The 16,453-nt window shown below is 41.6% G+C and overlaps 1 protein-coding gene across 1 annotated transcript in view; it reads right to left on the bottom strand.

Annotated features, from left to right (window-relative positions):
* CRYBG3 (crystallin beta-gamma domain containing 3) overlaps window positions 1-16,453 on the bottom strand; it is a 130,095-nt gene that overhangs the window by 73,423 nt on the left and 40,219 nt on the right. Inside the window, exons 4-7 of the mRNA XM_080656497.1 lie at window positions 7,966-13,960; window positions 5,690-5,734; window positions 5,105-5,220; window positions 3,067-3,214 (exon numbers count right to left, since the gene is read on the bottom strand). Of these exons, the coding sequence (XP_080512623.1) occupies window positions 3,067-3,214; window positions 5,105-5,220; window positions 5,690-5,734; window positions 7,966-13,960 (6,304 nt within the window). The remainder of the gene's footprint in view (window positions 1-3,066; window positions 3,215-5,104; window positions 5,221-5,689; window positions 5,735-7,965; window positions 13,961-16,453) is intronic.

The raw sequence follows: 16,453 nt of genomic DNA, 5'->3' as shown, positions 1-16,453 counted from the left end.
ATTCGTATCTCCTATTTGAGAAAAGAAAGCACTTGACTCAAGACTCACTGCACTGCTATCCCACCCCCAGATATTTTCACTGGGGCAGCAATGACGCTAGAGCAGATTCCACAATAATGGATGGCACCTGCTGATCTATTCACAGCAAAGTGAAAAACACCATTGGAAGCATTATCTTTAAAGAACATTAAAGTTTTAACTAGTTCGAGTACAGCAACTAAAAGATGATGAAACAAGATAAATTGGCGTAGGCCTCGGTGAATTTGGAATGGCCACCATAAAAGTAATGTTATCCATAACCAGCATTTTGACACTGTTGGAGAAAGGAAGCAGTTTGATGCTCAATTCTTACTTTGTTAAATACTTAGAACAATGCTAATGCCTTTTCCATTCAATGCTCAATAGTTTTATTTTCCTTCCTCACTGAAAGTTGCTAGCCTGTTTAAGATATGTGGGCACTAACACCACAATTTAAATAAGATTCCAAGAACAAACAATGGAAGAAGGAAAAAATGCAAGCATGACTTATTCTTTCTTATAATATATTCTAAGCAAATGACAAATGTGCAAATACCACTTTATAGACATTCTTAACAGACTGTTTTTCTGTTTGATTTTATTATTGTCTGATTGGGTAGAGTGGGTGAGGAGGTAGCTACTTACAACATCTTATTCATCTTTCTTTCCTCACCAGGCCTGGCATGGTGCCTGACACTCACAAGGAGGGCACAAAACCATGTTATTTAAATCTTAGATGATTCCACCTACAAACTAATTATTCACTTCAAGGAATTTCTAGTGAGTCAGCCAATTAAGCGAGCCCTATAGAGGGAACACTGTCCTTTATGCCAGACCAGTGGTCGGCAAACGGCGGCTCCTGAGCCACATGCGGCTCTTTGGCCCCTTGAGTGTGGCTCTTCCACAAAATACCACGGCCTGGGCGAGTCTGTTTTGAAGAAGTGGCGTTAGTAGAAGTTTAAGTTTAAAAAATTTGGCTCTCAAAAGAAATTTCCATCATTGTACTGTTGATATTTGGCTCTGTTGACTAATGAGTTTGCCGACCACTGTGCCAGACCATAGATCTCCTTGCAGCACCACCAACACCCTGCCAGGACTCCCTCGCTTTTCCTCCGCTGCCCAACTCCTGTTTACTCTCTCAAGATTCCAATCTGGTGCCACCTCCTCCAGGCAGGTGTCTCTGCTTTGTGCGTCCTTGGGCCTTGCAGATAACTTCTTACATCATGTGATCGTGTGACTCGGCTGTCTCTCCCTAGACGTTGAACAACCTGAAGCACGAGACTGTATCTCACTTGTATTTCTTTTTTTTTTTTTTTCTTTTTAAAAATATGGAACGCTTCACGAATTTGCGTGTCATCCTTGCGCAGGGGCCATGCTAATCTTCTCTGTATCGTTCCAATTTTAGTATATGTGCTGCCGAAGCAAGCACTCACTTGTATTTCTATTCCCAGTACCCATCACAGTACTGGGTCCAAAAGCATACACAGATATTTGTAGACACAGGTTTGTTATAGTTTTGCAGAAAGTATTACACATAATACATGCAGACACCCTTTTACGATAATATGAGTTTTTTTGCATGCTATCTACAATTATCAAGAGTTTAATAACATCAATTCATATCATCTGATTTTCCATTTTAAGCACATAAAAGAAATCTCCATAATTTGAAAAAAAATTTCTTTTGAGTGCCATAGGAGTAATTAAACTAGATCATGTGCCACGTTACTGCTGAAGGAACTTTAAGAAACATGGAGCTTGCTTCCCTTATCTGACATCTGTCATGATCACTAAATCACTCCTCAAACCACCACAGGGCTACCCACAAAATGTGTTTTATATGGAAAGACTTCTCATCTTAGTATGAAATAATATCTTCTAAACAGAAAATAAAAATAGGCAATGCACCTTCTATTCCTCTCCCCATCCTTCCTTCTCCTAACACTCCCTTTCTTTCTCTCCTTCTCCCCCTCTCTCTCACTCTCTCTCGCTCTCACAGAACTACACAAAGGAGAAGAAATCTATACTAAAAAAAGATATTTGGAAATATCAACTATTTTCCTAAAGATGCCTGATGATGTATTTCTACTGCTATTAAAAAAACCTATATATATAAAAGCCTAAGCGACGGAACGACCGGTTGGCTGGTTGCTATGACATGCACTGACCACCAGGGGGGCAGATGCTCAACGCAGGAGCTGCCCTGTGGTGGTTAGTGTGCTCCCACAGCCAACCTCCCACAGTCCCTCCCCCTGGCCAGCCAACCTGCTGTGGTCCCTCCCCCCAGCCAGCTGGCCAACCTCTCTCGGTCCCTCACCCTGGCCAGCCAACCTCCTATGGTCCGTCCCCCAAGCAGGCCAGCCCCTCCGATCGGCCCCAATCGCTGGCCAGGCTGAGGGACCCCAACAACGCACAAATTCATGCACTGGGCCTCTAGTATAAATATAACATCACGTACGATTTTATGGCCTAGATTACCATTAATACTTTAAATTAACATTCATTTAATACTAATATGTATAATATGAAATATTATAATTAATACTAGAGGCCCAGTGCACAAAATTCATGCACTCGGGGGGGAGGGTCCCTCAGCCTGGCCTGTGCCCTCTCACAGTCCGGGAGCCCCATAATCGATCACCCCAAAGAGGTATACCCTGCCCACCCGGCCAGAGCTCCACGATAGATTTCCCCCGCAGAGGGAGGCCCTGCCCACTCGCTGCAGTCCGCTGGTCAGTGGCCTGGGCCTCCCTCTGTAGGGCGATCATGGGGCGATGGTCAGGCCCCCAACCAACTGCATCGCAGCCGCCTTGGCTGGCCTGGCACTAGTGGGTGTCATAGTGTGGTCATCCGGAAGGTCATCCAGACGGTCGTTCTGCTGTTCGGTTGTTCTGTCGATTTGCATATTATGCTTTTACTACTATAGATAACAAAGATCAATGAAATTAGCACAAATTATGGCAACAATTTCTAAACAATGGTAGGCCATGACAAACAAAACAAAATAAAAAATAGAAGAAATCAACAGTTCTCTTAAAGGTCTCTTACCTTTATGACACGTTTGATAGAACCCAATACAAAGTTTCTCTGTGGATGATTTCTGTTCTGAAGGATCCAGTCACGATTTAATTTCTTTTCTCCTTCTTCTAACACACATTTCTGACCTTGGAAATGTGGTTTCTCATATAAAATCCAGCTGAAAAACATAAAAGCATGATCAGTTATAACTGATTTTCTAAGAAATGAGGCACAAAGCAAAAGAAAAGTCATAGACCATCTTATCTATTTGCATTTTTAAATCTGGGTGATTTTCTACTATTAGCATATAATCCTATTTTTGAAATGATATATATGCTAGTTTAAATACAAACAGTGTAAGAAAAAATAAACTTGGAAGTAATACTTCCTGAACATAATACTATAATCCATGCCTATCCCTGTAAAAATGCATATATGCACTTTATAGATATTGTACAAACAAAGCTACAGATTTATAATAAAAGCAGTAGCTTAACAATTCCAAATTCCACTTCTACTCTAATTTTTCTGTCACTGGTTAACAGAGCGCTTGTGTCCCATTTTACTACACGAAGCCAGCTCTACCTAATGCTCACAGCATGACTACTGACCAGTGGGTAACTCAAACACTGGGCAAAGAAGTGCTGGCTCGACATATCCATGGGATATGGTCCATACTAACAAGTGAGGTTCCCCCCTCATCTTCACAACACACAAAGAATCCTTCATGTTTTGAGCAGGTCAGCTGCACAAATGACCAAGTATGTGGCTTTCACATTCTTAGCATCCCACAAACTTCAAACTCGTTTTCAAAACTATGCTTGATTCAACTGAAGCCTTCAGCTCAACTTGCCAAATCTGTCCTGCGAATAATGCAGTTACACAATGGTATTGTTATATCATATATATTAGCTCTTGCTACTTACTGCTGGCTTTAAGCACTAAGAATAGCCTATATTTGCTGCCACAGGAAACAGAACAATCTATGTATATAAAAGCCTAAGCAACCGTCTGACTGGTAGCTATGACGCGCAATGACCACCAGGGGGCAGATGCTCAATGCAGGAGCTGCCAAGCTGCGGTGACTTGGCAGCTGCGGTTCTCAGGTGACACATCCAGAACCAGAGCAGAGCAGAGGGAGCCCTCACAATCCGGGACCCCTCAGGGGATGTCGAAGAGCTAGTTTTGGCTTGATCCCCACAGGCCAGGCCGAGGGACCCCACCGGTGCAAAAACCCATGCACTGGGCCTCTAGTCCTATCTAATAAAAAAGTAATATGCAGATTGACAATCACTCCAACACACAAGATGGCTGCCCCCATGTGGTCAAAGATCCTGCCCCCATGTGGACACAAGATGGCCACCACAAGATGGCCAGCAAGGGAGAGCAGTTGGGAGGGACCAGGCCTGCAAGGGAGGGCAGTTGTGGGCGATCAAGCCTGCAGGGGAGGGCAGTTAGGGGTGACCAAGCTGGCAGAGGAGGGAAGTTGGGGGCGACCAGGCCTGCAGGGAAAGGCAGTTGGGAAGGACCCAGGCCTGCAGGGGAGAGCAGTTGGGGGGTACCAGGCCTGCAGGGGAGGGCAGTTAGGGGTGACCAGGCCTGCAGGGGAGGGCAGTTAGGGGCAAACAGGCTGGCAGGGGAGTAGTTAGGCATCAATCAGGCTGGCAGGGGAGTGGTTGGGGGTGATCAGGCTGGCAGGCAGAAGCGGTTAGGGGCAATCAGGAAGGCAGGCAGGCGAGCAGTTGGGAGCCAGCAGTCCTGGATTGTGAGAGGGATGTCCGACTGCCGGTGGGATCGGGCTTAAACAGGCAGTCGGACATCCCTTGAGGGGTCCCAGATTGGAGAGGGTGCAGGCTGGGCTGAGGGACACCCCCCTCCCCCGTGCACGAATTTCATGCACCAGGCCTCTAGTTAAGATATAAAACACTAATAATGCTTCAAAATATTCTGTCAAAAACAAGGGGAAAGGGAATGTGACTTTAATTTAAAAAAATATACAAAAGTATAAATGGCAACCAAACATTTAATTTGGGGGGAAAATGCTATAAAATTTTAAGAGATTTCTTACCAGCCTCTTACAACTCTTATCAGTACCCCATTTGGAAAGGTCCATGATGTAGCATCGAGAATACTACAGTAGACCTCTTGTTTATAATTATTTCCGTGGAGATCATAGATAACCATCTGCAACATATAGAAAACAGGCACAATAACTAACTTTAAAAATGCATTTAAAATTGTAAAAAGTCCTAGAATCTAGAAAATAAAATATCCTGAGTATATAAAGTAGACATGACTTTAGATGTTAAAACCTTGAATAAAATGATCCTTTTCTAAGTCAGTTCAAAGTCTTTACTTAAAACTCCTTAAGCCTAAAAGTAACCATATTTTTCCTATTATATATTAGTCTATGTAAGAATCTTATGCTGCCCAGCTGGCATGGCTCAGTGGTTGAGCATTGACCTATGAACTGGTCAGGACATAAGCCCGGGTTGTGGGCTTGATCCCCAGTGTGGGGTGTGCAGGAGGCTGCTGATCAATGATTCTCTCTCATCATTGATGTTTCTCTCTCTCCCTCCCACTCTCTTCCTCTCTAAAAAAAAAAAAAAAAAAAAAAAAAAAAGAAAAGAAAAGAAAAGAAACTTATGCTTACCTTTCCAGGTCTCGGGTTACACCTCAGAGTTTGTCTGTCAACATTCTGAAATGATAAAGGTGGAAGAAGTAAGCCTTAAGAAACATCAGTGGAAAGATACATCGTTCACTTTCTTAGCCGTCACAAATCCAATTTCTCACATTTACTTGGTGACCTTATGAGCAAGGTGTACCTCTAGGTGTTACAAAGAAATAAAGGTAAACAAAGGAAAACGTGTTGTCTCTGCCCTCAGGAAGCTCATAGCTTGCAAGGGAGAAAGAGCTGATTGCACTCTCATGACTCTTCTAAGTGGGGGAGAGGGGGCTAAGTTACACCCACAGGTAAAATACCAGGTTATGAAAGAAAATGCCAGATGATGAAAGCTAAGGGAAATGGCACCAGTGTGGAGGGAGGTGATGGAGAAGACTTGGAAGAGGCTTGTCTGAGGAAGTAGGATGGAGAAGACCTTGAAAAACAGAATTTCAATAAGTGAAAAAACATTTCAATAAGTAGAAAAAAGTCCAGGAAGAGAACCGGAGAAGAAGTATGTTGGTAGGAAACACAGGGTGTGAACCAGAGCATAAGGAGGCAAGGCTGCACAAATAGAATGCGGGGGCCTTGTGATACAGAGTGAGGAGGTTCCACTTGATTTGGTAGACAATAGGGAGGCATTAAAGAAACATTTATTTAAATCATTTTTTAAAATATATTTCATTGATTTTCTACAGAGAGGAAGGGAGAGGGATAGAGAGTTAGAAACATCAATGAGAGAGAAACATCGATCAGCTGCCTCCTGCACACTCCGTACTGGGGATGTGACCGCAACCAAGGTACATGCCCTTGACCGGAATCGAACCTGGGACCCTTCAGTCCTTAGGCCGATGCTCTATTCACTGAGCCAAACTGGTCAGGGATTTTAAATCATTTTTTAAAAATGACTTTGCCTTGCAAGTGTTGATTGGTATTCAAGAATTACTATTTGCTCCTAAGGTTATTCCAGGTACAGGTACAGGCTTTGCACACCTAGAGAAAGTTCCATAGTCTTGAGAATACCAGAAAGGAAAGTCCCATGTTCAATGAATATTCTACATTAGCCATTTAAACATTTCTAAGTCAAAGAAAAGTGTAATTGAATTTCAAAAAATTTTCCAACTATAACATTATCAGCTCTTTTTCTTTGAATTAGGCTGTTCATTGCCCTGCTTTGAATGAACATGAGCAACTAAAGTGAGAGGAGGTTGTTAAGCAAACAGTTAAAATATTTTTAAGTATTTTAAATATTTTCAACTACTATGACATATTTTCATGAGATACATAAGCTCAACAAAAAGTATCAATTTTTTAAAAATATATATTTTTATTGATTTCAGAGGAAGGGAGTGGGGGAGAGAGAAAGAAACATCAATGATGAGAATCATTGATTGGCTGCCTCTTGCACACCCCACACTGGAAATGGAGCCCACAACCTGACATGTGCCCTGACTGGGAATGGAACTATGACCAATACTTAATCACTGAGCCACACCGGCTGGGCCAAAGTATCAATTTTTCTCACATATAGTCAGAGAAACTCAGAATCTTGTCTCTCAATTTAGTTTAAAAACCAAGGATAGCCCTGGCTGGTGTGGCTCAGTTGGTCAGAACGTCGTCCCATGCACCAAAGGGTCATGGGTTTGATTCCCAGTAGGGCACATACCTTGGTTGTGGGTTCAGTCCCTGGTCGGGGTGCAAGTTGGAGGTAGCCTATCGATGTTCCTCTCTCACACAGATGTTTCTCCTCTTTCTTCCCTCTTGTCTTCCCCCCCCCACCCCCCGTTCTCTCTCACTAAAAAATCAGTAATTAAAAAAACACATACATATCCTCCAGTGAGGATTTTAAAAAACACAAAAACTACCCTTGCTGGTTGGGGCACATGCCCAGGTTGTGGGCTTGATCCCCCATAGGGGGCATGTAGGAGGCAGCCTATCAATGTTCCACTCTCACATAGATGTTTCTCTCTCTCCCTCTCACTTCCTCTCTCTCTAAAAATCAATTAAAAACAAAACTAAATATAGCAAAGAACTAGAAAATAACTTGCTTCTCTGCCTTTAAATTTTGAGCTAATTTTTTTTTCTCAATGTAACAGTTTAGCTAAAATACATAACTTATGATACACTTCAACCAAAGAATAAATTAACCTCTGATATTTTTAAAAACAATCTCTACACATCAAAACATTGATTTTTTCTTAAGCTTCTAGATCGTTTAATGACCCAACCACTACTTCAATTAAGCACTAATAATCAAAATGACTTACCTCTATGAATGGGCTTAATCTGCCTGAGTTGTCTTGAGCACGGAAATATTTCGAAGCTGGTTCCTGCAAAGTCCCACCACATCGGGCTCCTTTTTCTGAGGAGTGGGTTTTGGAAGTCTGCAAATACTGATGATAAGCACTCTTTACAGAGGAATGTAGTTTAGAAGTAAGGTCAGACTTTTGTAGAAACGAGGCCTTTTCTGGCCACAGACCAATTTGCAGATTGGGGGTTGTAGGTTCCTTTGCCTTCACAGACGAATTCTTAGAAATTCCAGTCCTTTCCTGGTCATCATCAGCATCAAACGTAATGGAAGGATCTGGCCACTTGAAGGCAACTGATTCCCTCCTGCTAGCTCTGAGACTTCCCTTATGCAATGGTTCTTCTTCCTCTTCCCCTAACTCCTGCCTCTCCTCTTCATCAAAATTCATCTTTAAGCGCTCTGACACTGACTGGAGAAGCGATAAAACAGAAGAGGGCTGGCTGGCATTATCCCTAGATTTTGTGGAGCCATGATGACCAGGTGAGACCTCGTTGGATAGAATGTCCTCCTGAGAGCTGTCATCCTCATAGATGGGAGACAAAGCTAAGGGATAAATTTTGTACCTCTTGGCTTCTACTGATAAGAACATTTCTGAACTATCACTATCAAAGGTCTCACCTAATTTAGAACCTCTTTCAAAATGATGGACCAGGTCAGTTCTACTCTCAGACCTTTCACATGTGACAACAGGTATGCTGCCGGGGGGTGCGTCAGGAAACGAGAGAGAGTGTGCTCTCCTTACGTCAGCAGTAGCACACCTGTCTTCACCTTGAAGGGGTTCTTCATATAATATAGTGAAGGAAGGATTTTCTTGTTCAGCCTGAGAAATGAAGGCTAAGTCAGAGTCTTTTTTATCGCAACCATCTCCTAGATTTCTTGTTCTGTTATCTACTGCAGTAACAGATGTTCTTCTGTCTAGCCTTTCTATGGTATCCACAGGTTGAAAATCTGGCATTGCTAAGGCAGGGTAGCCTTCAAAATCCTTACTTAATGTAGGTGGTTCATATCCCCTGAAATAGGAAGCAAGTCTATTGTCACGTGCTATCAAGCCTTCCTTTACTTCAGTGGGCTCGTCCTCCATTTCTCCAATACCCTCTTCAGCATACTCTTGGGGTTCTTTTTCAGGTTCAAATAAGGGAGGCCTGGCCTCTGCTTGTGTAATGGGCAATTCCAGGCCTGTCCCGTATGTTTTCCCTACATCTACCACTGCAGGTAACGCTTGGTGTTTCCCGACAGTCCCATCAGAATCCTCTGGGGCTGTTCTCTCCATTTCTATCATAGAGGGCATGGACACAATCGTTCTAACTGTCTCTTTAGCATCCCTCTTGCATGCTTTTCCCATTTCTGGAGAGGCAGGGGCTGCCTTCTTGGGTGTTTTTTTCACTTCCAATGCTAAAGGTACCTTTTCAGTTTTCCTAGTAACTCCTTCAGCATCCATTTGGTAACTGTTTTCCATTCCCAACATAGGCCTTTCAGTCTTTTCAGCAACCCCCTCGGAATCTTCATGGTAGATGCTTACCACTTCAAACATAATGGGCATCACCTCAGTTTTGTCCATATCTCCCTCAGCGTCCTTTTGGTAAATATCTTCTATTTCTGATGCAGGAGGCATCACTTCAGCATCCTTGGGGTAGATATTTTCTATTTCTGACACAACTGATGTCACCCCGGTCTTGCCAACATCACCTTCAGCATGCTTTTGGCAAATATTTTCCATTCCCAATTTAACAGACATCACTTCAGTCTTCCCAGTAATTCCCTCGGCATCTTTTTGACAGGTATTTTTTACTTCTGACATAACAGGCATCATGTCAGTTTTGCCAATATCCCTTTCAGTATCCCCCATCTTACAAGCCTTTTCCATTCCTAAAAGGGCAGGTATTCCCTCAGTTTTTTCATGATACCTCTCAGCATCCATTTGGTATAGTTCTTGCATTTTAAAACTATCAGCCGTGGGCTCAGCTTTTGCCTCATTCAATTCATCATCCCTTTTATGTGTTCCTCCCATTTCTGACATAAGGGGGACTGCCTCATTTTTCCTAACACTTAATTCAGCATTCTTTTCGTTTGTTTTTCCTATTTCTAACATGGAAGGGATAAGCTCAATTTTCCCTGTATTTACTTCAGCGTCCTTTTTGTGCACTTTCCCTACTTCTGACATTGCAAGGAGTATGCTCTTATTACTGTGTGCTGGCAAGCCTTTTTCAGACATACACTCAAGACTATCAGACAAACTGCTTTTGGATGTCCCAGGTAAACGGATGTCATCATTTGCGCACGGAGGCCATTGGACATTTAATACAAGAGTTCCAGTATCCTCTGTCCCAGTTTTTTTATTATTCACACACTCTATTTCCACTTTCTCTTTAGAGTCCTCTTTGAGAAGTACATGTGTTTCTACCCTATCATCTGACCCTTTATGGGGCAAGTCTTCGGCTAGTAAAACAGTATCTGATTCCTGCAAGTTTAGACCGTCAGACTGTCCAGCTCCATTTCCTTTAACTGACTCTGTGTCACTAGCTAAGTTACTTACAGAGAAGACTCTACCTAATACTTTATTTTCATTAATTTCACATGTGCTTTGATTTACTACCTGTTTTAACACCACAAACTCCCTTAGAGGAGGCTTAACACTATCACTGTTCAGAATTTTTGGAGTATTAGCCTGAAGTTCAGAATCCCAGGTAGTCTCAGCATCTTCAAAAGCATCATTTGTTATATGTTCTTGGGCTGAATTAATAATCTCATTGACTAATTCCCTAGCTTGATCTTCTAACAAACAAGATACATTCATTCTATCAGAATCAACAAGGAGACTCTCCTCACCAGGTGTAGGCGAAACACAGGCCTTTTCTTCCCCTTGGACTCCTGACAAGTTTCCCAAGTCCTGCTCTTGCAAATGCTCTGTCAGTTGGGTCCCCGGCAGTGGCGCCTCTGCTGGGTTCTCTTCAGACGTGCCTTCTTGCAGGGCGCCAGGATCCATGATGCCGTCTCTGGCCAGATGCTCCTGGCAGGTATCAACTGTGTGTTTGGACTTCAGGTCTTCCCTGACAGAATTAAAGATCTCACCAATCAATGTGTCAGCCTTTTTCAGCAAACCGCTGCCGAGGGCCCCGAGCTGGTGCTCAGCAGAGGCTTCAGAACACTGCTGACGGGAGCCGTTAACTGACGCTGGGGCCCCAGCAACTGCTCTCGCCTCTGCTTCCATGGGCTTGTCAAACTGGGCAGCAGTTGGGAAATCCAGAGATACTGTCTCAGTATGATTACCAAAATGTCCCTGAAAGGGTGTCACTTCAGCCCCTGTTGGTACAGATGCTTCCAATTCCAAATAAGAGCTATCAGGGCACAGCCGGTTAGTTAAGGCACCTTCATGTGTGGTATCTATAGTAACTTTTGCAGAACCAAAATTACCCTGGGGGTTATGTGAATTTGTGACCATGCTGACTCCTTCGGCCTTACTAGAGGAAGGCATGCTGTCACCACCACCTTTCTTTCCCTGAGACAAGGCTTCCTTTTTAAATCTTAGCACAGAAGGGACATTAAGAAAGCTTGCATCTTCAGGTGCAAAAGTGTTTTTTTCCAAAGTGATGTCAGACCCCAGAAAAGGTGAATTTACATTTGTGCTGTCAGTTTCTTGGAATTTGGGGCAAGTATTAGTTAAGCTGAGTTCTGCCGTTTCTGAGAAACCTGAAATCTTTTCAGTCGCACAGATATCGGAAGGTTCATAAATCACACAAGTGTTGGCTTTTTCATCATGAATGGGAGGTAAAATCCCAGATGTATTACTTCTGAGAGAAGCAGAAGCATAACCCAACACCTCTACCTCTGTTTCCTTCACACCTTGATATCTGGAGACAGAAGGAGAGACCTCCGCTTGGCAATTCTCTTTAAGTCCAGCATCTGAATATTTCTCTTTAAGCTCATTATGATCCATCAATTGGAAACTTTTGTCCTGTTGAGCCTCTGGAGAGGTTAATTCTGATAAGACAGGCTTTGCTGGCACAGGTGTAATTTCAAATGGAGAAGAAATTTTATCCTGAAAAATGTCTCCAGGCCCTGCTGGGGAAACAGGTATCTTGGAGAGGGCTATAGTTTTTCCTCTTCCAGAATGTGACTCCACAGGAACACTATTCTGACCATCAACTTCAGCTTTTGACAAAACTTTAGCAACGTTACCAGTTTTGGTGTCCAAGGAAAGAGAACCCGACTTCTCCACAGCGCTTTTCCTTGCTCCGCTGTTTGAAAGCATTAACTCTGCTTTATGAGGAACCTGAGAGGAAATGGAACTGTGGTCCTCAGAGAGGCGTTCATCCTCCAATCTCGAGTCCACCCCCCTCAGGTGGGTGTCACTGGTTTCAAGGTCTAGTGGAACCTGGCATTTTTCCCTAATAGGACGAACGTCCTTGGATTCAAGAATCACAGACGCGTGCTCAGGGTGAAGGCAAGCTGGAGGACTCTTCATGTCTGCAGCATCAATGTGACTCGCCACATTTTCTTCTTGACACTCACTAGGCTCACTGGAAACACCAACAATGTTGACATCCCCTGTTCCAATGAGCACAGAAGACCCCTCATTCTTTAAAACAGGCACATCCAACCTGTTCAGCATACTAATTCCAGAAACAATGAGGGGAGATGAAGCACTGGGATTTGATTTTTCACAGTCAAGGGAAAGAGAATTTCTGGTATCAAGTGATACCTGAGCTTGTTGAGGACTCTCAGAGTCGGGAAGAGATTCTGAAATGTGTTTCCTATGGTGTTTGAAGGACAGTGCAGGGGTTATTTCGTTTTCTAGGCATGCTACACCTGGTGACTCACTGGTACATTTTACAGCAGCAGTTTCCTTTTGACTGATTCTCAGAACATGAGGCATCTTGCCAGGTGGCCCCAAATCAAGGTTTTTGGGTTCTGCTACAGACAACTGGTCAGTATCTTTGGGTAATGTCTCAATTCCATCTTCTGCAGTGTTTGCATGACTTGAAGTTGTGGGTTCACCAACTGAGATACTTTCTGTTTCCTGCCTGATTTCTGTAACAGCTGGATTTTTCTGTGCATCTCGGGCAGACAACCTGTTTCCTTCACTTTCAAATTCTGTGCCTGCCACAGCATGTCTCTGAAGAGCAGCCGTGTGACTGGCAGCCTGCTCTGATGAGTTACCGACAGTTGGCGTGTCAGAACACTCACTCTCTGGCGACGGCAAATCTCCATGCCTGATGGACTTATCTGGACGTGGAAAATCTGTACTTTCCTGTTGGGTAGTGTCACTTCCATCAGATTTACTACAAGACAAGTCAGCAACAGCAGGGTGCTCAGGCTCGACATGCTCTTCCCTTTGCACCAGGCTCCCATCACTCCCGACGGAGCTGTTTTCTTCTGTTGCCGTCTCTGTAGGAGTTATCCTCTGAAAGTCTGGACGGCCAGGGACTGTGCCACTGCAACTTCCCGTAAACAATGCTGAACACACCAGATTTCTGTCCGACTGAGAAACTGGCACACAACTTAAATGCTGCTGTGAGTCAGATTCTCCAACAGCAAAGCTGGAGTTAGTCACAGAAGAAGGGGACGGCCTACTTCCCTCAGGTTCCCCAGGGCCATTTTCATTTAAAACATCCTTAGAAGAAGCAATCTTCGGTACTTCTGGGTTGTTTTTCAGATGGCTTTCCCTGTTGAGACTTACTCTGCTACAATCAGAGTCTTCTAATAGGTCTCCACGCATATGTCCTTCCATAGCTATGTCTGTGCTAGATGATGACAAAGATGACCGCATCCCAGCCTCAATCTCATTCCCAGGGCCAGTATGTGTGCTTGTACTAGAGTCAGAACTTTCATTTTCTCTGCCCAAGGGATTCACAGTTTCTAACACAGTCTGTTGCTTCAAAAATTTCCTAATTTGTCTGGGGCCTCGATATGTTGCATACGTTACTGAAGGCCTCTCTGGTTTACCATCTGCTTGTCTGTGAATAAACAAAACAAAACAAAACAAAACACAAACAGCATGAGAGAATCAGAAAATATAATTAGAACACCTTAAAAGTATTCCCAGAAACTGTGGTGAAGTATATCTCATAATAGGGAAGGCTTAAAAGCCTTTGTTTGTAGAGAAAAGCTATAAAACCAGCAATTTGTTGTTTTTTAAATTACAAAAAAGCTTTGACAATAGAAATTCTCATTGTGGATATAAATCTTTTGAAAATATAAGAATTAAAGAACTTTTTAAAGCATTTTAACCCAACAAAGAAGTAGCTTCCTATATAAATTACATTGGAAGCATGAGTTAGTGTATAGAAAATAATCTAAAAATTGTTACTCAACAGGTACTAGTATATTTAAAGGCCTTATGGATATTAAAAAGGAAATTTGCATAGCCAACTATACATACAAATAACTACAAAGCTGTTTATTATTTTTAATTACGTGAAGATAAAATCATTTACAATGTCTTTTGATGAGGATTTCTTTCAAACATACTTCAAAATATAGGAAATAACTTGTTTAAATTTTGTATTAATTGTGATCCACAGTGATAAAAATATATTTATATGATAGTAATAGACAGCATTATGCAGCACAGGCTATTTTATTAACTTGTCTAAATTAAATTATTAACCCTTTTTAATACACCTGATTATTAAAAAAACTATAAAAAAAATTAGTGGCATTTTTTATATGAGAAAGACAATGTGAAACCTTCAGTTAATTATTCTTTCTTAAAATAAAATAATTAAAAATTTATGTAAAACTGAAGTCTCACAGGAATTTCAAAAGTATAGTCTCTTAATGTTAAATAATATTTTATATCTGAAATACTCTCATTTCAATAAAAATTAAATATATCCTTGCTTGCAATAAATTCATATCACAGAATCAAAGAGATAACTTTAATACTTAAAACGCAGATACTCAAATTATTGGTAAATAGCTTCTCCAGATATATTATTTACATAATATCTAAAATTGGTTATAAGCAGTCCTTACTCATACTATCAAAATACACTATTAACCAAAATGGTATTCAACTTTTATAATTCCTAAACAAATTAAAAATCGTCAACAGGGAGTTACTAAAACTATTAATTCAAAATCTGATTTCTAAAGCTGGGCTGGAAGAAGTTTGTTATCGCAGTCAAACTGGATGTATCATTGGTTATGATACTGCTTGATATAAGTGAGTTTGAAAATTGGAAGTAATCCACTTTACTGATCTTCCATTTCCTGATACTTTCCATTGCTATCATGCTTAAAAAAATTGTTTCTCCCCAAGATAAAAAAATAATTCACATTCAGCTACTTTTAGTTTTGTACGTTTTTAACATGTTACTCCATTTTTATTAATTTTAACATAAAAATGAGACCACAAAGAACTAAACAGTCCTAAGTTATCACCTATATCTGTCTATCGTATTACTGATGAGCTCATAAAATAATAAAAATAATTCTCAGGTAGAGGTTAAAGTCAATAAAACAGATCTATCTCTCCCTCTACCTTCCTCTCTGAAATCAATAAAAATATATATAAAAAAATAAAACAGATCCTTATTAGGTTTTTGGTTGTTAATCCTCACCCGAGGACATTTTCCCATTGATTTTTAGAGAGAGTGAAAGGAGGGGGAGAGAGAAACATTGATGTTAGAGACACATTGATTGGTTGCCTCCCACACATGCTCTTGACTGGGGCCAGTGATGGAGCCTACAACCGAGGAACGTGACCTTGACCAAAATTGAACTGGAGTCCCTGCAGTCCACAGGCTGATGCTCTCAAACTGGCTAGGTCTCCTTATTGGTTAAAAAATAAAAAAATAAATGAATGAATGAATGAATGAATGAATGAATATATATATGTGTGTGTGTGTGTGTGTGTGTGTGTGTGTGTGTGTATAATTTTATTGATTTCAGAAGGGAAGGGAGAGAGAAAAAGAGATAGAAACATCAATGATGAGAGAGAATTATTGATTAGCTGCCTCCTGCACACCCCCTACTTGGGGACTGAGCCTGCAACCCCAGCATGTGCTCTTGACCAGAATCAAACCCGGGACCCTTCAGTCTGCAGGCCGATACTCTATCCACTGAGTCAAACTGGCTAGGGCTCCTTATTAGTTTTGAATGAATATTTTTGTTACACAAAATGTCTAATGGACTCAACATTGTTATAAACATTTTTGGGGGTAGAAAATATTCCTTCTATTGCACATGGAAGCAGCTACTATAAAAAGCAACATGGACGTTCCTAAAAAAATTAAAACTAGAACTACCATATGATCTAGCTATCCCACTTCTGAGTATTTATCCAAAGAAATCCAAAACACTAATCCAAAAAGATATATGCATCCCTATGTTCATGGCATCATTATTTACAATAGCCAAGATATGGAAGCAAGCTAAGTGTCCACTGATAGACGACTGGATAAAGAAGTGGTACATATATACAATGGAATTTTTTTAAAAAAATT

The sequence above is a fragment of the Plecotus auritus genome (assembly GCF_963455305.1).
Source record: "Plecotus auritus genome assembly, chromosome: 2".
Taxonomy (NCBI): domain Eukaryota; kingdom Metazoa; phylum Chordata; class Mammalia; order Chiroptera; family Vespertilionidae; genus Plecotus; species Plecotus auritus.
The sequence above is the reverse complement of the archived record's forward strand: the minus strand, read 5'-3'. Positions and strand labels throughout refer to the sequence as shown.